Genomic DNA, 22,540 nt, shown 5'->3' on the forward strand with positions numbered 1-22,540 from the left:
AGAAGAAGACACAGCTAGGGCAGCTGCAGATCGCCTTGTGGGGATTGTAAACAAGGTAGCCGTGTGCTCGGTGGCCAGGTTCAATGAGGCTGAGCTACTAAAGGGGTTATGCTCTGCCCAAATTGAGGCAACCACCTTAGCAAGGGCTCTGCTGAGAAAGGCGGCGGCTGCGAAGGTCAAGTCGGAGGAGGCGAAGGCCCAACTTGCAAGTTTCAAAAAGGAGAGTGCAAGCTGGAAGAAGGCTGCGCGAGACGTGTGTGCCAGGGTTTGGCAAGAAGCTGAGAAGGCGAAGAAAACGGAAGTGTTGGCAATCATTCAGTGTAATGTCGCCACTCGAGTCCAAGCTGAGCTGCTTGCGGTCAAGTTGAAGCTAGAGGACGAACGTCGCAAGGTAGTGTCGCTCGAGTTCCAGCTGGCTAGCGAGTAGAAAAAGCTAGGGAATGCTCAGAATGCCTACACGGTCGCCACCGAGCGGTTTGAAGAGGCTGTGATCAACAATGAAGAACTGCGCGCCCAGCAGATCAAAAAGAAGGATGAAGCAGACGTGAAGATTGCTGGGCTGCAGAAGGAGCTAGAGGATGAGCATGCTAGGAAAATGGAAGAGAGGGCAAGATTGCAGAAGGAGTTGGAGGAAGAAAAAACCAAGGCAACCTCTGAAAAGGCGGCATACCCTGATCTGTGCGTTGCAGCAGTAGAGCAATTCAAGGGGTCTGCCCGTCGAGAACGACCGCTAGAGGCAGGACTGAAGCAGAAGTTATCGAGAGCTTCCAACGGTCGGACTTCTACAAACACGAAATGGCTGAGTTTTGGGACAGTGGCTGGAAGATGTTCAAGAGGAAGGCTGAAGAACTGTTCCCAGGCTTGGACCTTAGCGGTGTTAGAATCGACGAAGACAACGTAGCCCAGACCCCTTTGGATGAGGGCATTGAAGAGGAGGATCTTGCCTCAAGTGAAGAAGAGGAGTGAGTGGAGCAGAGAGAATATGTAAAAGTTTGTGTTGTTGTTTGGTTTTGTTTTTTGTTTTTTTTTTTTTTTTTTTGAATGGCTGTAATAAACTTATGTACAAGTTTGTGAATAAATAAGATGGTGAGTCGTGTTTTTCATGCTATTGTATTTGTTTGTGCATCTCAATGCAGAGTAACTGTAAGGAAGGGGTTTGACTTGTAAAAAAAGTTCAATGCATAGTAAATGTAAGAAAAACTCAATGCAAAGTGAAGTTGAACTTGTAATAAAAACTCCATGCAAAGTGAAGTTGAAAATGTAATAAAATTATAAATTTGTATTTGCCACACTGCTGTCTTTACTTAAGTTAGGCTTAATTCGTAAGGAAAGAGGCTGACTTGCAAAAGTTGAAGAGTAAGAAAATAATCTGACTTGTAAAGGAAGTATGTAAGAATGTCCAAGATGTGAAGTTTCACATTATGCCAAAAAATGGAGTTGTAAATCATGTTGCAAAAGTGTTGGTAAATAAAAGATGAATTTGGAATTTGACTAAGTAAAAGGTGGTGTAAAAACATGGACTTGAAATTTTGACTGAGTGTGCCTACTAGCACCACGAGCATGAAGTTTGCATAAGAGACCTTGACCAAGCTCTGTATGCGTGCTCAGTTAGGGTTAAGCTATGATTAACTAACTCTGCAAGTAATTCAATAGCTTGAAGTAACTCAGTCTAGCTGAGGCTGTGTAGGCTCGGTCTACGGAGTCCTTTACGCTCAGTCTGGCTGAAACATGTCATGCTCGGTCTGGATGAGGCATTGATGCTCGGTTTGGTTGAGGCTTTATATGCTCGGTCTGGCTGAGGCTTTGTATGCTCGGTCTGGCCGAGGCATTGATGCTCGGTTTAGCCGAGGCTTTTACGCTCAGTCTGGCTGAGGCTTTGTATGCTCGGTCTGGCCAAGGCTTTTATGCTCAGTCTGGCTAAGGCTTTGTATGCTCGGTCTGGCCGAGGCTTTTATGCTCAATCTGGGCGAGGCTTTGTATGCTCGGTTTGGCCGAGGCTTTTATGCTCAGTCTGGCTGAGGCTTTGTATACTCGGTCTGGCTGAGGCTTTTACGCTCAGTCTGGCTGAGGCTTTGTATGCTCGGTCTGGCCGAGGCTTCTATGCTCAGTTTGGCTGAGGCTTTTATGCTCAGTCTAGCTGAGGCTTTGTATGCTCGGTCTGGCCGAGGCTTTTATGCTCAGTTTGGCTGAGGCTTTGTATGCTCGGTTTGGCCGAGGCTTTTACGCTCAGTCTGGCTAAGACTTTGTATGCTCGGTCTGGCTGAGGCTGCAATCAAACGTTATTTGAAAGATCACACATATATTTTGAATGTAAGCTTGCTGTCATATAAAGCGTATCCCATTGGAACATAAGTTTACACCATATGAGAAGAAAACGAGAACATTCAAGCGTGCAGATTGTCAAAAAGAACATACAGCAAATGGGCAATAAGAATACAACTTTTACTGAAAATAGCGCTTCAAATGCTCAGCGTTCTAAAGATGGGGGAGGTCTCGACCTTCTATGTCCTGAAGTCAGTAAGTGCATGGTCGTGGTCTGGATTTCACAACGTAAGGTCCCTCCCACTTGGCTGCCAGTTTGCCCTTAGTCGGATTTTTGGTGGCAAGAGTTACTTCTCGCAAAACAAGGTCCCCCACGGCGAATTCCTTCTGTCTGACCCGCGATTGTAGTGTGTTCTTATTTTATGTTGGTATGAGGCCCGTCTGACCGCAGTGGTTTCTCAGAGCTCTTCAATTAGGTCTAGGCCTGCCCGACGCAGTTCTTCAATCAGTTCTGGATTCGGATGTAGAACCCTTGGGGTAGGAAGACCGACTTCCACTGGAATGACTGCCTCAGCGCCATATGTTAAGCGAAAGGGGGTCTCCCCAGTGGGAGTTCGGGCAGTGGTGCATTAGGCCCAAAGTGCATTCAGTAATTCCTTAGCCCAGAGTCCCTTAGCAGCTTCCGGTTTAGTTTTGATGATCTTCAGAAGAGAACGGTTGGTGACCTCAACTTGGCCATTGGCTTGGGGATGGCCTGGAGAGGAGAAGCACTGCTAAATTTAGAGCTTTGCACAAAATTTCCTAAACTTGGCATTGTCAAATTGTTTACCGTTGTCAGAGACGATGGCTTGAGAAATGCCAAATCTGCAGATGATCGATTGCCAGATAAATCTGGTTGTGTTCCGCTCGGTAATTGTGGCAAGGGGTTCTGCTTCCACCCATGTAGTGAAGTAATCGATGGCGACAATGGCGAATTTGGTTTGGCCTCTGCCCGTGGGCAATGGGTCGACCAGGTCGATTGCCCACTTGGCGAACGAGTAGGGACTGCAGAGTATGATCAATTCTGTAGGAGGAGTATAGGGGATGTTGGCAAAACGTTAGCACTTATTATATTTGAGCACAAGTCTGTCGCATCTTGATTAACAGTGGGCCAGAAATAACCAGTGCAAAGTATTTTGTAGACTAGGGACCTGCCACCCGAATGATTACCACATACACCTTCATGGATTTCTCTCATCACGTAAGTCGCCTGAGCAGGATTGAGGCATCTGAGGTATGGTCGTGAAAAACCCCTCTTGTATAGAAGACCATCGACAAGGATGTAGTTAGACGACCGGACCCTAACTTTGGTGGCTTGTTGTTGGTCATCTGATAGTTCTCATGTTGTCAAAAATAGAAAGATGTCAGATGCCCAAGGGATAGGGTCATTTTGGAAGAAGTAGACCGCTTGCTGGTCTAGGGATATGGCAGGGTGGGTTAGGTATTCGAGGCGGACACCGCGGTTGAGATCTGACTGGTCTGCAGAGGCTAATTGAGCTATCCCATCTGCTTGCTGGTCTAGGGATATGGCAGGGTGAGTTTTCCTCCCTATAAGCCCGCATCGTGTCGTCCTTGGCATCGAATTCTCCCATAATTTCTCCGATAATGAGCTGGGAGTCGTTGAACACCCGGATGTGGCTGACACCAATATCCCTAGCTAGGCGAAGACCTGCTATCAATGCCTCATATTCGGCCTCGTTACTAGCCTCGAACAAGAAACGGAGAGCACATTTGAAATAACCACCCTCAAAGGCAGTGAGTATGAGACCGGCCCCACTACCTTCCCTGCGGGATGATCCGTCGACGTTAAGAGTCTAAAAGTGAGGGTCTTCTGGGTTGGTAGGGGTTGATGGGGGTGGAAAGGCCGTGGTTGGGCTAGGATTAGTGAATTCCAAGATGAAATCGGCGACAACCTGCCCCTTAATCACTGTTCAAGACCGGTAGGAGATGTCGAACTGGCTAAGTTCCACTGACCACTGCATGAGTCTGCCGGAGAGTTCTGGTTACTGCATTACCTTCTTCAAGGATTGGTCGGTGAGGACCACTATTAAATGGGCTTAGAAGTAAGGACGGAGTCGTCTGGAGGCGGTAACCAAAGCTAAGGACAATTTTTCTAACAGTGGGTAATTCTGCTCCGCTCCCCTGAGAGCCTGACTAATGTAGTAAACCGGCTGTTGGACAAAGCTATCTTCCCTGATAAGAGCGGCACTGACTGCGGTGCTTGACATAGCTAAATAGAGGAAGAGGGGTTCGCCCGTGATTGCTTGTGAAAGGAAGAGGGGTTGGCCATGCACTGTTTCAACTGCTGAAAAGCCTCTTCAGATTCGATAGTCCATTCAAAAGTTTGTCGAAGAATTTTGAAGAAGGGGAGGCACTTATCTGTTGCGCGAGAAATGAAGCGATTGAGGGCGGCAACTCGGCCAGTGAGTCTTTGAACCTCCTTAACTGTTCAAGGTGATTGCATTTTTCAATACCTCGCTGACTGACCATGAAACCCAAAACCTTCCCAGATCCTACGCCGAAAGCGCACTTCTCCGAGTTGAGCTTCATTTGGTACTTTCATAGGGTGGCGAAGGTCTCTCACAGGTCGGTCAGATGATCAGCGGAGAATTTGGTCTTGACTAGCATGTCGTCAACATATACTTCCATATTCCGACCTATTTGATGATGGAAGACAACATTGACCAAACATTAATAGGTAGCCCCAGCATTTTTCAATCCAAACAGCATCACACAGTAATGGAAGGTACCTCAGTCGGTAATGAAGGAGGTGTGTTCACGATCAAATAGGTGCATAAGAATTTGGTTGTACCCAAAGAAGGCATCCATAAAACTGAGCATTTGATAACCAGCCGTGGCGCGTCAACCAACAGATCTATGCGAGAAAGAGGATAGCTATCTTTGGGACAAGCTCGATTGAGGTCGGAATAGTCGACTCAAAGTCACCATTTACCATTGTTCTTACGGACTAGGACGACGTTTGACAACCATCTAGGGTAGTCTACATTTTTTATAAATTGTGCCTCAATGAGCTTGTTGACCTCTGCAACAATGAGAATGTAGTGCTCCGGATGAAAAATACGCTGCTTCTGGCGGTAAGGTCGAAAATAAGGTTCAATGCTGAGGCGATGGGTTATGAATAAGGGGTCAATACCCGGCATATCTAAGTGGGTCCAGGCAAATACATCGTTGTGCTCGATCAGGAGGGCAGTAAGGTCAGCCTTCGCTTGGGGAGATAATTGACTGCCCATCTTGGCAGTTTTTGCTGGGTTGGTGGGATCGATAGGGACTTCAATAAATTCTTTCACTGGTTCCCCCCTAACCAACTCGTCTTCGTCTCTAACATCGAGTCCTTCGATGATCATAGCCTCCTTCAGCTTCACTTCTTTGAGTGAGGCGACATAACATTCCTTGGCCACGATTTGCTCCCCCCTCACTATCCCGTCCCCCATATCGATGGGGAACTTGATAGCAAGGTGATAAGTTGATGTAATAACTTGAAAGGCATTTAGGGCGGTGCGACCAAGGATGATGTTATAGGCAGAGGGGCAGTCGACAACAAAGAAGGTGAGCAACTTGGTGGTCTGGCGCGGGTACTCGTTGATTATGATAAGGAGATCAATAGAGCCGATGAAGGTCACCCGGTCACCAGTGAAGCCGACCAAGGGGGTTTAGAAAGGGGACAGACTTTTTTTTCCAATCTTGAGTTGGCAAAAATAGTTGAGAAAGATGATGTCTGAAGAGCTGCCGTTGTCTATGAGGACTCGTCCGACCTTGTAGTTAGAGAGGAGAGCCGAAATGACGAGGGGGTCATCATGGGGATAACAAATGCCTATGCAGTCGGCGTCCGTAAAGGTGATAAGCTCAGTCCACTGCCTGTGCTGTTTGGAAGGCCGATCCAATGTGACAACCTCTTTGTTTGAGCCTTGCCTTATTTTCTTGAGTTCTGCTCGCTAAGCCGAGCGGAATGGTCCTCCACAAGCAAGCCAGCCAAAAATAACTCTGATTTCTCTAACAGGTGGGGCGAGATTACCCTGTGCCCGAGTTTGCTGTGGAGGGCAATCATGGCCTTGATTTGGTTGGGTTGGCTGCCGGAGAGAACTGCGCTGGCGGGTGTTTTTGATGGGCTCAGTCTTGTCTCTACTGGGGGCGGGTGTCCGTGAACCGGCTAAGACGTCCCTGACGTATTAAAGTCTCAACCTAGTCCTTGAGGTTAATACACTCATCAATATTATGGCCATGGTCCTGGTGAAAACGGCAATATTTGGATTAGTCTTTCCGATTAAAAGGGGTTCTTGATGGTTAGAGCCATTTGAGGGGGTAATCCCGCAGGATCTGGTTGAAGACTTGTTCCATAGGGGAATTAAAGGATGTGCACCGCTCGAATCGACCGCGCGGTCAGACTGGTGCCGACCGATCGGCTCGGGGGGTCAATCGGTATAATGTGGTGTTTGGGTATTGTACTGGGTGTTTTTGACTTTTGAGTCTTTTCGCTTTTCTCAGGGGCCCGGGTTTTTTGCTGTAGGGTCTTGACAGGCGACTAGGAAATCTTCAACGTTCATGTATTTTTAGGCTTTAGAGAGTAGGGCTGCCATGGAAGTCAGGGGATTTTTTAAGAGGAAAAAAAGGAAATCAAATGACCGTAGACCGGCCATGAAAGCCATAAAGATGACCTTGTCATCGTTTTCTGCTACCAGCAAGGCTTCAGTGTTAAAGCGGGTAACGAAACTGCACAGCGACTCCCCCTCAGTCTGATGGATATTGAGGAGTTGGGTTACTAGACGTCGCTGGCATTGGACTCCTATAAAATGGTTGAGGAAGGAGTCACTGAGGTGCTGGAAAATGAAGACAGAGTCTACTGTCAGTTGACTAAGCCAAAGTCAGGCCGACCTCTTGAGTGTTACGGGGAAAGCCCGATACATGATCTCGTTGGAAAATACATGGAGGATCATGAGAGTTCTGTAAGTCTCCAAGCAAGGTTTTAAAAAGCGGTTGCAACCGTTACGTAACGCCGTTACGTAACAGTTGTGGTAATTACGGCCACCCGTTACGACCGCTTTTGCAGTGTGATTGAAATTCACAGATGTATCGGCCGTAGCGGCTGATATAGCGGTCGTAACAGGGCCGTAACGGCCGTAACGGCCTGTTACCCACCGTTACGTAACGATTCCGAATTGCTTCTTTCAAAAAAACACCAAAAAAAAAAGTTGAAAAATGGGGAAGAAAGATAAAGAGAGAGAAGGGAAAATGGAGAAATAAGAGATAGAGAGAAAAAAATAGGAAAGATGAAGAACATATTATTGATTTGTTGAAATTGTAAAACCTATGCTATTCTATTCAACTGCTATCATTCAACTATTTTGTTTGTGTGTGTCTATCTATATATTGTTTGAAAATAATAATAATAATAATAATAAGTGTGGTCATTATCTATTTGGCTTAATTAATATATATATATAGACTTTTATTTATTCTCTTACTTTTGTCATTGTTTGTCTTATATATAATAATTAGTAATTGATTTTTTGTATAATGTAAAGTCATTAATTATTAAAATAAAATATAAAAAACTCAGTTTATAGTTATTTAAAAATATGAAATATATTGGATCAAACTTAAAAATTTATAAAAATTGATCAATATTTATTTTAAAACCCAATAAATATGATCATGGAAAAAAATATACGTATCGGTAAATTTTTTTCAAATTGTGCGAAGAATAAAAAAATTCACGGTTCCAATTACCGCAACCGTTACGTTACGGCCTTTACACCCCGCAACCGCAACCGCACCACCGCCACCGTTACGGCGACCGCAACTGCTTTTCAAAAGCTTGTCTCCAAGTGATCGACTGGGTCTGTTGTACCGTTGAAAGAGTCGATGGCGGGCATTTTGAACTTCGGAGGGAGAGGTTTGTCTCGAATAGAAGCGACAAATGGTGAGTTTGCTGTGGTAAAGAGTTTTTGCTGGATGTTCTGCATAACCCCTTGGAGTTGGAGCTTCAGAGGTCGGAGTTCTGCATCCCAAAGAGAGATGTTGTCACCACCGGAAGGCAGCGAGGGTTGGACGCTACTGGTTTTCCCTTCAGGGGTTGGTACCAGGACCGATGGATGCGGGGGTCGGGGTGGTGGGTTTATATTAAGAGGAAGATGTTACAAGCCTTCCTAGTTAGGTGGATAGGGCTGCAGGATAGTATGGCTCAAGACTCGTTCTTGGTTAGGCAAAATATCTAGAGGTAGTAGATGAGACATAGTAAGGTTTCTTTAGAATAGGGCATTTATCAGGACTTGGTTTTGCTTGGACGTGCAATTAATGCTGTTAGTAAGCTCGATAAAATATTATGGTGGGTTGTTTGGATTGAAAGGGTCAGTTTGGTGATCGGCAGCATTTTGGTAAAAAACCATGAATTTAGTCGTGACCATATACTTTGATGGGTTACAGGAAAAGGTTATTGGAATAGAATCTACAGCGACAATAAGCACAACTGGCACATGGAGCAGAAGATTCCCACAAACGACGCCAACTAATCATGCAATTTTTGTTAGTAGGACAAGTTAGACTGATCCACACTTCTCAAGCCTAATGTCCGAATGACCAAACCCACCAAAAAATCTGCACAAAAGTTCAACGAAGAACAGAAAGTCCCCTAGCAAACCCTCCAACAAACAAGTTAAAGAGAGAGAATAAAATACGTAAATAGATTAGAGATAAAAAAAAATTTAATATTTTTCTTGTCTTCAACGTTTACACGTTTACTTATATCCTTTAATAATCATTTCATTATCCCTTCCGACCTATCACCTTAGTCAAAAGTCTATGTTGCAACTTACTTTACTCAGGATAAGGACATACTGTTCCAACGAAAAGATATTATCGTAATAAATGCAGTGAGGGGTACATTAATAACAATGTAAAATAACAATAACTTTACAAATCTTTGCCTACTGATATGACTTGCCCTTTACCTATCACGTGTCTAAATATCATTAATTCTTTATACCATGTTGACTTCAAATGGTACTAAGCCTTATCAGTTGAGTTATATATTAAACCCTAAATGGTAGGCTTAGGTTATTCATAGTAAATTATGACCTTTGTAGGCCTACTCACGTCAAAAATCATCTCAAAGAACCAAGAGTAAAACAAACCAAACATCACTGCACAAAGCAAGTGATACTTTAGATATAATAGATGCCACAAATTCAGTAGACCACAACTTATCGGAGAACAGACCACAAGGTCTCATAACGTAACTGCTGATTTAAGATATAAGAGACAAAAAAGCCAAGTTCTAAGAAAATTTAATTACAAATCTACAGAAAATAGTGAATTATAGGTAAGATTCAATTAATGTAATGTGAAATTCATAACTTGAATGGAAAAAAAAAAAAAAAAAAAAAAAAAAAAAAAAAAAACTTACGATAATGTCTATAAATAAAATTTATGGACGTGAGCCATACCTCACAAACAAACAGCAGACAAAATCGGAAACCACCAATCAAAATGTCAAAATCTTCATTAAAATTCTAAAATCTCCATTAATCACAAGTCAGAAAACATAAATTGAAAATCAGATCATACATAGAGAAGCTAGAAAGAGAGAAACATCAACTGCAACTGCAGAAACAGAGAGACTATAGAATATAGATATATAGGATTTCAAAATTCTAAGCCCTCTCGCCACGAATTCTGCGAGCGAGCTGGATATCCTTGGGCATAATAGTGACACGCTTAGCGTGAATGGCACAGAGGTTAGTATCCTCAAAGAGCCCTACTAGATAGGCCTCGGCGGCCTCCTGAAGGGCGGCGACGGCGGAGCTCTGGAATCGGAGATCGGTCTTGAAGTCCTGAGCGATCTCTCTCACCAATCTCTGGAACGGAAGCTTCCTTATCAAAAGCTCCGTGCTCTTCTGGTACTTCCTGATCTCCCTCAGCGCCACCGTCCCTGGCCTGAATCTGTGCGGCTTCTTCACTCCTCCGGTCGCCGGCGCTGACTTCCGTGCCGCCTTCGTCGCTAGCTGCTTCCGTGGTGCCTTCCCTCCCGTCGACTTCCTAGCCGTCTGCTTTGTCCTTGCCATTTCTCTGGTTTTAGAGAGAGAAAATGTAGAATTCCAGAGAGAGAAAATGAAAATTGCAAAGGAATGGTGACTGACGGATTGCGTTTTTTAGAGTATTTATAGGTTTTACCGGAAAAGAGCGGGAGGTTTGAAATTTTTGAAAATTTGAGTTGGAAGGGTAAGGATCGTTCGATTGCTGTGATAATGGACGGTTGGGTTTAGTTAATCTGGGTTGCGATCCGCGTGAGGTGTTAAATGACCAATAGAATTTTTTGTTAAGGAATAAATTTGGATCGTCCGATAAGGCACGATTCTTTGAGCTGAGGTGGCATAGATGCCGATCCGTGTATGATTCTAATCGACCAATGGGGATCGTTGCTCAGGTGAGCGAACCTGGACGTCGGGTTTTCATTCTTTTTCGGTGTTCACTGTAAACAAAAATGTTTTGGAGGTCTGAACTCTAATCAAATCAGTGTTTTTTATTTGAATTTTTTAAATTAAATTTTTTGAAAATTAAGGGTTTGTTTGGTTTGTATTTCTGAAAAAATTTTGAGAAATTTTCTCTACAAATAAGTTTTTAAAAGTAATCAAATCAAACAAATTTTCTCAAAAAAATTTCTCAAAACTTGTAAACCAAACAAGTTTTCCAAACAAATCTCTCTCTCACACACATCAAATCAATCACTTTTTCCAAAACTCTCTCTCAAAATAATTTTTCAAAACATCTTTTGAAAAAAACCAAACCAAACAACTTTTCGTACTTTTTATCTCTAAAACACATCTCCCAAACACAAACCAAACATACCCTAAATTTTTTTATTTTTTTTATTTTTAATAAATATTTTTAAAATTTTAAATATTTTTTTCTTTTTTTAGATGTATTTTACTTAGATATATGTAAAAAATAAAAAATTTGTGAAAAAATATTTTTAATAATTAATAAATACATAAAAATATAAAAAATGTACTGAATTCTCATGTTTTTTTATATTTTTGGTATTTAGTGAATTTTTAAAAGATTTTTTTCAAATTTTTTTTACTTTTTAAGTATATTTATGTTAGGTATGTCTAAAAATTTAAAAAAATTCTCAAAATATTAAAAAAAATTCAATAAAAACAAAAAAACATGAAAAATAAGAAAGTAGAATTTTCTGAAAAGTGTTTTTGAAAAATGATAACCAAGCACAACAAATAATTTTAATGCGTGTGTAGGTTTCATCTGATGTAATATTTTGGTTATATATATATATTTTTTTTTGTAATTTTCTATTTTACTAGAGTTCAATTAGGTCCTGTTTTTTTAGAGAGTTAGAGGGGGGATTGGGATTAATAGTGAGGTGGGATCCACTAATATTGTGTTTGTTTTGAGAGATAGGGAGGGGATTGATAGTGAGCTCTGGATTAGGATGGACCTTCCCAAAGAGATTTAGATGGGCTTCCAGGACTTTGAATTAGAAAAATAATCCGGCGGACTACAAATTTTTTATTTTTATTTATTTTTTATTTTATTTTTTACATGTCGGACATTTTTTTTAAAACACTAATATTTAATTTTTTATATTTTTTTGTTAAGTAAAAATTATTATTTTATTTGTTTTATTTTTTCTGAAAATTTTTTATTTTATTTTTATTTTTTTAAATTTTTTACATGTTGGGTATTTTTATTAAAACATTAATTTTTAAATTTTTTGTATTTTTTTATTTTTTTATTATTTTATATTTATTTTATATAAAAATAATTTGACAATCCCTACACTAACAACTATTATCAAAACAAACACAATTTACTTAATCCCCTCACTATCAATCCCCTCACTATCAATTCCCTCCATTCTATCTCTGAAAACAAACAGGGCTTAGAGTTTTGATTTTGGAGGAATGTATCATTGTTGAACTTTAAAATAAAATAAAAGGTAAATTACAAACACAACTCTTAGGGTGTGTTTGGTAACATTTACGTTTTCAGTTTATATTTACAAAAATTTTATAAACTGGTTTTTGTTTATTTTTAGAAAAACATAAACTACAAACGCGTTTGGTAATTGACAAAATATTTTAAAAAATTTAAAAATTTAAAAAAGAGTGAGAAATAGCAAGTGGCGGCGGAAGATAGTGGTAGAAAGTGGTGACGGTGGGTGGTGGGTAGCTGGTGGTAGTAGGTGGTGGCGGATGGATGTGGGTGGTGGCGGTGGGTGGATGGGTGGATGACGGTGGCGGGTGGTGGGTAGTGGTGGTGGCAGGTGGGTGGCTGATAGCGGGTGGTGGCGGGTGAGTGGTGGTGGTTGTGGGTGGGTGGGTGACGGTGGCGGGTGGTGGCTGGTAGCGAGTGGGTGGTGGTGACGAGTGGGTGGCGGATGGCAGGTGGTGGTGGGTGGTGACGGGTGGGTGGTGGGTGGTGATAATGGGTGACGGTGGCGGGTGGTAGGTGGTAGCGAGTGGGTGGTGGTGGTGGCAGGTAGGTGGCTGGTGACAAGTAGGTGGCTGGTGACAGGTGGTGGCGGGTAGGTGGCAGGTGGTGGTGGTGGTGGTGGTGGGTAGATGGGTGACGGTGGCGGGTGGTAGGTGGTAACGAGTGGGTGGTGGTGGTAGTGGTGGTGATGGGTGGTAGTGGCAGGTGGGTGGTGGGTGGTGGTGGCAGGTGGGTGGCAGGTGGCTGGTGGTGGATGGTAGTAGCAGGTGGGTGGTGAGTGGTGGTGGCAAGTAGGTGGCGGGCGGTGGATAGTAGTGGCGGGTGGTGGGTGATGTGGTGGTGGCGAAGGTGGCGGCAAGGGGTGGGTGGTGGTGGCAAGTGGGTGGTGGGCGGTGGTGGAAAATAGTGGCGGGTGGTGGCTAGTGTTGGGTGGTAAAAAAAAAAAAAAAAACTGAAAACTCAAAATGGAAACATATTTTTTGTGTTTTCATTTTTTGGCCAAGTTTATAAACTGAGACCACTGATTTATAAATCAAAAATTTTACCAAACAAGTTTTTATTTGAGTTTTTAAAATTTTTGTAAATATAAACAGATAACTGAAAACGTAAATGTTACCAAACAGCACCTTAAAGTTTACTTAAATTATAAATTACCCTATGTGGTTCTATAAATTATATTATACCCTTTAAGATTTTTAATTTCATAACAAATAGGTCATATTATTAATAAATCATCAAATTAATTAATAGTTTTTAATAATGTTAAAATGTTATTTCAATTAAGAATTCAGATAATTTTATTATTGTATAAATGAACAGTTAAAAATTTCACTTTTTCAATTAATTCTAATAAATAAAAACTTCTGTCAGGGAGGTATTTGTAATTTTTTAAACCACAGAAGAAAATTCGTATTTTAAACAAATCTCGAGGTGTATTTATAATTACCATAAAATAAGATAAAAAAACATTTTTAGCTTTCCAAACAAAAAAAAAAAAACAAAAAAAATATGAGTAATTTGGACTTTATAATTAAAAAATAATTATTGGCAATGAAGAAACAAAATCCTAATATAACTAATTCTTAAATAAAAGGGTAAATTACACTTTAACCCCTGTGATTTACCTAAAAATTACGGAGTCTCCCTATAATTTCATTTGTAACACCCCTGAACTTTATATCAAAGTACAATTTTGGATGGGATCGTTTGTTTCAACAGAGCGTGTGTTGCATGACTATAAAATTAAAATTCCCCCCCCCCTCAATCACATTGAATAATTCCTTACCTTTTTCTTCTTCCGAAGTTTTTTGAAAATCTAAGACACTGGTGCTCTCTCTAAAATGCTTCCCTCTCTTTCTAGTTTATCTCCCTCATTTCTTCATCTTTACCTTTCATTTTTGTTTCATTATTCTAATAAAATCTATATATATCATTCCCTTAACTCAAATAAAGTTAACTAAATTTATGTCTATCATTCTCTACCATGACAACCACCATAATCCTTCATCTACTCTTTACCCGAGACAACAAGGTTCGTTTGGGAAGTGAGTTAATTTTTTGACTTTTTAGTTTTTTTGGCTATTTTAGCCTAGGGCTAAAAAATCTGGTTTGGGAAGAGCTTTAGGCTTTTTTGACTTTTTTGTTAGAGAAAGAATGTAATAATTATGGGTTGAATGTGATATTTTGTCTTATTAGACTAAAAAGCTCCAACTTTTGCTTCCCAAACGAAGCCTAAGAGTGGAATAGAAATGGTGGGGGAATTCATGGGAAATAATTTAAGAAATGGGGAACTTCCACCTCAAAGGAGGTCATTTGGGTTTGGAAACTTCCACCTCAAAGAAAGAAAAGTGTTTTTTCATTATGTTTCATTATTTGAATAAAAAATGAAATTGACAAATAAAGCATTGATCTGCGGTGGCCTCCATGGATTTGGTGTATTTTGCTTTGTTATTATACTATGCAGGGTTGTTTTTGAAGATTCTCAACGTCACTGGGAGTGCATTTATGATCTTATTAAGGTTAAAGTGGCGATATGGGTCACGGCCAAGCCTAATTTGAGGATTACTCCATAAACGATGTGGTTAATCATTTACAGCAGATTAGAGATTGTTTTTAGTTGTCTTGAGCCGGTATAGAGTGCAAATTTTATTCTGTTGCTTCCTTTCTGGTTTAGTAATCGTTTGGGTTGCTGCTTGGTATATTCCGAAGTTTCATTTACGATTCAAAGTTGCTTAGATATGTATTTGATGATAGTATGAGAGATGTGTAGTTTGCTATAAGATGATAAAGAAATGAGAGAATAATACTCTCATAAATAAATAAAATTATAAGGGGACTCAGTATTTTTTAGATAAATCACACGGGATTGAAGTGTAATTTATCCTAAATAAAAATACTCTTATAAATAAAAAATTATAAATTAATTAAAATTCCAAAAAAATTATCATAATTGTCATTTATTCTTAATGTAATGCCTTCAGAATCCTCATCAATTATCATATCAAAATAATGATTCTGAGTTTTGGTGAGGAATTGCATTCATAACATATACTCTCATCCTAGGTTCAGTTAATGAATTCAAATTAGTAATTCTAAAGATCAAGAATAGACATGAAAAAGTAACCAAAAAAACAGTGTGATTCAAACTAAACCTTACATATTGGAGCTCGCATTTAGAATGAATCTATACCACGCAACATTTTTTCATGCTATTCTTCTATGTCTAAGCACTCACTTCAAGCCTGCTATCTACAAAAAAATAAAATAAAAATAAAATAAAAAACGCAAATCACATTTTCAAACAAGCTGGTTATGTCTAAGTGCAGGAAAAAGAAAAACTAGTTAATTTTTCACCTAGGCACAATCCATAAAGAAGTACTTGTAGAACTAAATGAATACTGTTTAAAAGTATCTTTAAATCTACCGAACTTAAAAAACTCTTGTTCTGAAAATGCTACAATTTGCAACAAAGAACAACATTACACAACAATAATGCTCAGCAACTAAGTCATGTACTGGCCTCAACAACTTCCAGAAGTGCACACACATCCCCATCCGGTCTTCACATAGGCATTTCAACGCTCCCATGGATCATCTTTATAGAGTTTTTGTACCAAGACTATTTTATACTATGAAAACAACAAGTAGCAGAAAAGAAACAGCAAAATAAGAAAACGTCGTATAGCTATTAACGGTTTTTAATCATTCCATGTATTCAACTCAATAGAAACTCAAATACAAATGACAGAGAACCTAAAGCACACATACACGCTGTGTGCAATGTGTTGCAGGGGAAGGCATTGTTTCATTTGAGCACAAATTCATAAATTTCACTACCTAAATTCTTGCAATGAGTGTAGGAGAAACGCATGAATCCTCAAACAAATAGGTGATTCACGCCCCATGAATCCTTAAACAATCAACGTCCATTTTTCTTATTTATCACATGTTACATTGTTTCGCATATAAAAAATATAGGTGGTCTTTGTGCCGTGGATGTCAGGACATCATAATGGCCCAACCATGAGGTGTGAAACTTAGGATGCAGATGCAGCAATTTCAACAAAGAGCCAAACTTCAAAGTGATGTTATATAAAATAATAATAATTTTTTTTTAACAAGAAAGTTTTGTCATTTGATTTAGATTTCTAGGCATTACTCATTAAAATCTAGAGCAAACTTTCCATAAATTTCCATAAATTTTGATCAAATAAACAAAGTTAATCAATCCAGTAAATTTTTCAGATAAAGCAAACTTTCAAGATCCCATTTTGGTTCTAAAAGGATGGAGCAAATCAAAATCTAGAACCTTCTTGTACGGCATCATCAAGCATACAATCTTATAATACTTACTAAACCCATCTCTTCTGTGGCGGTACAGCCCTAGATCCAGTTTGAGCTCGCCTCCTATTTTTAAGATCTCCAGTAGCTGATAGTGGCTGCATTGGTCTCAAAGAAGAGACTGAATCAGATTTCTGGTTGATTGATATCTCTTTCAGAGGACTTACAGGTCGGGATTTTTGCTTCCTGTCTGTTGGTTTCACTAACGAACCAGAGCCTTTTGGAACATCACTATTCGGAACATAATTTTCTTGGCTTTTAACAACAGAAGCTTGTGATCGTTTCCTGTTGGGGCAATCGGAATCAGAAGATGAAGAGCCAGTGGTACTATCCATATCATACACAAGGTTATCTGCCATTAATGGTAGCTTCGTCATGTCTGAGCTCAAAGCAGAGGAGGGTCTCCGGAGTCTTGTTAGTTGCACCACCTGTTATTTACATACATTCAGTATGTGAGTTCGATAAGATTCACTAACAGACATACTACATGATAATCACATGCAACTTGCACACAAAATCCAGTAAATCTAATTTTGTTTTGTATGTATGTTCTTGAATTCATAAAAAATCATCTATAGGATTCCACAAAAAATTTCCATATGATTCACAATATTCAGAAACCTAAAAATAGTTTTCAAAATACGTGAGATCCTTAAACGTATTTGAATACAAAATGTTTTTGAAATATATTTTCAAGTTTTTGAGATAGTAATTCTGAACTATGCTTTGATCTAAACCCTAAGAGAATTATTATGGCCAGGCTCTTTAAAACTTAGAATTCTGTGCTTGCTGTTGAATGCAACTACTCCAAAGAGATAGTGACAACATATCACTATTCTTGACTTCAGTTAAAAGACAAATGAATGCAACATATCACTATTCTTCAACTGCCCTATTTCCCAAATGGTTGAGTAATTCAGTTAAAAGACAAGACAAATTCTCTCAACATAAATCGTTTGTTACAGAAGTGCAAAAATATCCTAAGCGAGAAAATAAAGAAAAACAACTGGGAGTTTAACTTTTCTTCAAAACTATTCCATAATTCTTGCTAGCCCCTTACTCACCTTCTGTTCAAGGACCAACATGTCCTTCTTAAGTTTTGTAATTCTCATGTTCTTTCTGCGGACAATGTCTTCCAACTCTGTAATCCTCTGTTAGCAAGTGAAAAATAAAAACATGATCAGTTTAATCAAACAATAAAAGTTCTTTAATGAAGAAATGCACATAAAGATAAGGGAAGTATTACCTTAGAGCCAGAAACTTCGGATGAGTGGAGAAAAGTGGATAGCTCCTTTATGGTTGCATCCTTTTCTTCACATTCCTTCTTGAGATTATAGATATCTTGTTCAATTGCCAGTGTGTTTAGCTGTGAAAGAGTCACAATGCAGCATTTGTCTCAAAAACTGAATTAGGTGTTTAGTAATTTACTTTCTTCTCTCCAGTTTGCTAATTCGACCACCACCAAAATAGTTTAAAATGTCTTTCATGTCTGAAAGTTGTTTGTGGTGTATGTGAAAACGAGCGTATTTCACATTGTGTCAATATGCGCCAAATGTTGATGAGCCACAAGCCCGTTTTCTCACAAATCATAAAGAAATGAAAAGATGCAGACAGTTTTTTTTTTTTTTTTGCATTCGAGATGTTTTAGCACTGCTATAATATTAAAGCAAATTCTACAATAAAAGCAAAAGTGATTAAAATTAAGTATACCCAAGTAAGTATGCAATTTTATATTGCCCTTTTTTCCATAGACCACCAATTCTTGTTTGAAAGAAAGGGTGATGCTTCTTTAAGATCACTAATAAGAGCAGAATCAGGTAAATTCCTCCTAATATTTTTAAAAGATTACAAAATTGGTCCGGAACTAGGTAGGTGAAAAATGTTTTAATGGGAATTTGTACAGAACAAAAGAATGATAAAGAGAATAAAAGAAATGAATGGTAGATGAGCTACCAAATTAGTTTACTATATATGGGTTCCAATTGTGAAAAATGTACTGAGACTTTCTAGTACTAGGATGGAGGTTTGTTTTTAAAGGATTGAGATAATCAGAGCTCGCATCCCAAAAGCCAACACACATCAGACAAAAAAAAATGGCTCAACCTGAATGAGATGTTGATGATGACAAGCTTGCAAATAGTTTACCAAAACCAAACTGCTAATATATAAAGCTCAACTGAAAGGCTTATTTGGTAATGCAATTTGCATGTGCAACTAAAATTTTAAGTAAAACTTATTCTATTACCTGTATATCAACAGAAGAAGTGACACTGGAACCCCAATCCGACAAATCAGACATGCGACGCTCTTCTGGTTCTGCCATTTTAGAGCAAGGTATTTTGTACTTGTCATCACCACTTGAAGCTTTGACCACAGAAATATCCTAATAGCACAATACAATAAAGTAAGCACCCAATTTTAGGCTTCACATCTTTGGCAATCAGCTCAAATACCAACAACTCAAGGGAAGGTAAGTGATACAAAAATATGTTCACACCGTTGGATCATTTTTGAATGGAGTCTGATGCTGATCACAAAGCTGACAGCCACAGCCAACAGATTTAGCTTTTTCAGAGCCAAATGGTTCATTAAACAGGAATTCAACATTTTTGGGAAACGAGATGTCGGCCCATGTCCCTGGCTGATCTTTAATATAATTCACTTGCTCACATAAATTATCGAGCTTCTGTTGCATGCTTAAAAGCACCTGATCCTGAAAATAATTTACAGAATATAACTAAGTTCAGTGACAGCTTATTCAAAGATATAATAACTGCTCATAATTCCATTTCTTTTGGTTTAGAATTCATTTTAATTCACTGACCATAATGACCAGAGTTCAAAAAAGTTCTTTGAAGAATTAGAAGAAAAAAAAAAGAAACTAGGACATGAATAAAAATGTATTTCACAAATAAATAAATAAAACAAGACCCAATCTATCTATCTATCTATATATATTATATAAGCAAAATGGGGTTTTTAGTGAGAAGAAATATGAGAGTTCCAAGTGTTCAATCTAAATTTCTTGATCTTCAATTTTAAAAAAAAATTAATAAATCACACACTCAAACACTTTCTTTTTTAAACAAAGAATGCTTTTTTCATTCCTAAAAGCATTCCTTCCTTACAATCAAACAAACAAAGAGTTTTCTAATTAAAAAATAATAATTAATAAATCATACACTCGAAGAGTTTTCCAAGTAAAAAATAATAATTAATAAATCACACACTCAAAAAATATTTCTCCGTAAAATATTTTTTGTTCAGAAAATATTTTGAATTCTTCACCATAAAGTATAAAATGATTTATATAATTAAAATTTGGCAACATATTTTTTTTTCACCATGGCCATTATTACTTAACGGACATATCAGAACTCATTATTTTCATACACACTAAACGGTTATATATATGTAGGGATTTACATATATTATGATTGAGTAACTTATATTTTTCAATTTTAAATAATCTATGTCTATATTATATATAATTACAATTCAATAGGGTTTTTTTAAGGTTCAAACTCTCAACTAATTTTTTTTTTAATTTTAATCTTTTTAATAATGAAAATACTAAAACATTAGTATATTAACAATTGAAATTTACTACTATCATATGGTAAACTAAAATTACAAAACTTATAAAACAAAATGTATTTATATTTTATCATAAATATAACTTTTGTAATTTATTATTTAATTTTTATTAATTAAATTATGACATGTATTTAATTGATTATAAATCATTTTTACTACATATTTTAGGTAAATTTTATATTATTATTTAATTTTAAAAAATAAATTTTGATTATTTATTTATAGCCGTGGCCATAGCATATTACCTATGCTAGTTAAAGAAGAATCAAAAGGACTGAAGAATACCCATGTAAAGAAAATCTTTCTGTGCAAACCCTTAGTTCTATAAAATCAAAATTAAAATTTACCTAAAAACAACAATTAAAAGGACTTCTTTTTTTTTCCCCCAATTAAAATCTAAGCTGAAAATGTGGACAAAGTAATGGAAAGTCTAATTACAAACCCTTAGTTTTAGAAAATCAAAATTGAAAATTAGAAAGGAAAGGTAACTAAATTGAATAATTAAAATTTACCAAAAAACAATAATTAAAAAGACTTTTTTTTTTTTCCCCCCAATTAAACTCTAAACTGAAAAAGTGGACAAAGTAAAGGAAAGTCTAATTACATACACATTAAATACAGCCCAGAATCAAAACCACAAAATGATTAATTAGTGTTGTATCAAAGTACCTAATTGGATAATCTAATGTTTTGTATTCTTAATTGGATGTGTAAAACTCTAAATGATCAATGCCAAAACTATTAATTAATAACAACAGATGTATTAAACAAAACCCAAACCCTAATTTGCACAAACTTAACAATAAATAAAAATTAATCACAAAACACTTAAATTACTAACCCTGAGTTGAACAGATTTTCTGAGCTGACAAATCTGCTTGTTCTTCTTTGAATTTGCGGCCGCAACGGCGACAACCGCCACTACGAGAATCCGATGAATGGGGCTAAATAGCTCCCAAGAAACTGCTTCCGCTGGGCTCAATCCACCGCCTATGGTTCTAGCCGAGCTGGCTTCTTCGGCGCCGACCAGCCGACCCTGGAGAGACACCCATGCAAGCTGTCTCGCTGCTCTCACGGGCCGATTCGGCCTTGTAAAATGGCTCGAGAGCCGGCGCGGGGAGGGAGAGACTGAAGGCGAGAATGGCGTCAGAGTGACGATAGATGGCGCCGCAAAAGCAGCCCCGAAGCCGCTCTCCGGCTCTTCTTCATCCATGGACACACACACAGAGAGAGAGAGAGAGGGGAAGGGAAACAGTGGGCGTGATTGAAGTGAGTTTATTTGTATTGAATTGATTTATTTATTTATTTATTTTGTTAAACAGGGGCTGTGTGTATTCAAATTTGTATTCGAGAGGGAAATAGGAAAAATATTTTATTTCTATGTGAACCGTTGAAGCACAACTGGGATTGTGACACGTGTAGTCTGTTCAGCTCAAAAATTTAGTTGGCATTTTGCTAGCCGTTGTATTTGAAAATTATTTGAAATTTAATGGTTATTACTTACCAACTATGAAATTGTTGTGGAACATTAATCGGTCAATGTAAATATTATTAAGCTATTGTGTGATGAGAACTTTTATGTGAGCGTATATTTTTCATCACACAGTATAATTACATGTACAAGTCATTCTTTTAGTTTTGGGGTAACCTTAAGAAATTTTCACTTCACCTTTACAATTTATGGGTTACAAATTACACTTACACCCATATATATTTAAAACAATTGCATTTCAGTGGAGCAGTGATAAAAAAAAAAATTACATTTTTATAATAATGCAACTCTTCTATATGCATAGTGTAAATTATTACTATTTTTTTTTGCTTGATTCAACTTTTACTCTGTGTTAAAGTTGTACAAAAAAAAATACTCATTTATAATATAACTAGCGTATGCCCGTGCCTAAAGGCACGGTGTAAATAATATTAAGATTAAAATGCAGTTATAAAAATATATTTAACAGACTATACTCTATAATTCCAAACAAATCAAATCTAACACTATAAAATGAAAATAAATCATGACTGGTGAAACTGAATGTGCATGCCCAAGCTTGATATTGAATTTTTATTACGTGTGATTGGGATGAATATGTTTTCCATGTTTTTCTAGGCAGCCTACAGGAACCTAAAAATTCAATGTCAAACTTGGACATGAAATGTCCTCCAGGTCTTTCTAGGCATTATATATTGTAATGAAAAACATTAACAGTAAGAATATGTGAATCGTAAGTGTATATTATTGTAAATATTGCTTTTACTGTAGGGATGACCCGTGCCTGAAGGCACTGCTAATAATTTTTTTAGTATCACGTGCTACGAAACTCAATGGTAATAA

At 38.1% G+C, this 22,540-nt stretch overlaps 2 protein-coding genes across 3 annotated transcripts; both read right to left on the reverse strand.

Annotated features, from left to right (window-relative positions):
• Positions 1-9,805: 9,805 nt before the first annotated feature.
• Positions 9,806-10,452, reverse strand: LOC114265499 (histone H3.2). The gene has a single exon (XM_028206312.2). The coding sequence runs from the start codon at positions 10,377-10,379 to the stop codon at positions 9,969-9,971; it is 411 nt and encodes a 136-aa protein (XP_028062113.1). The 5' UTR covers positions 10,380-10,452; the 3' UTR covers positions 9,806-9,968.
• Positions 10,453-15,223: 4,771 nt separating this feature from the next.
• On the reverse strand, positions 15,224-21,516 carry LOC114265500 (inactive rhomboid protein). Of its 2 annotated transcripts, none has more exons than XM_082897638.1 (7): positions 21,047-21,516; positions 19,106-19,321; positions 18,854-18,991; positions 17,855-17,974; positions 17,673-17,759; positions 16,621-17,036; positions 15,224-15,516 (listed from the first exon to the last, which is right to left on the reverse strand). In XM_082897638.1, coding segments are annotated over exons 1-7 (1,350 nt in total). In that variant the 5' UTR covers positions 21,419-21,516; the 3' UTR covers positions 15,224-15,515. The 2 variants fall into 2 exon arrangements, with proteins under 2 accessions (XP_082753764.1, XP_028062114.2); XM_028206313.2 differs by lacking the exon at positions 15,224-15,516 and adding an exon at positions 15,596-15,896.
• Between the last annotated feature and the right edge of the window lie 1,024 nt (positions 21,517-22,540).

The sequence above is a fragment of the Camellia sinensis genome, chromosome 12, assembly GCF_055761805.1.
Source record: "Camellia sinensis isolate YWXY chromosome 12, ASM5576180v1, whole genome shotgun sequence".
Lineage (NCBI taxonomy): Eukaryota > Viridiplantae > Streptophyta > Magnoliopsida > Ericales > Theaceae > Camellia > Camellia sinensis.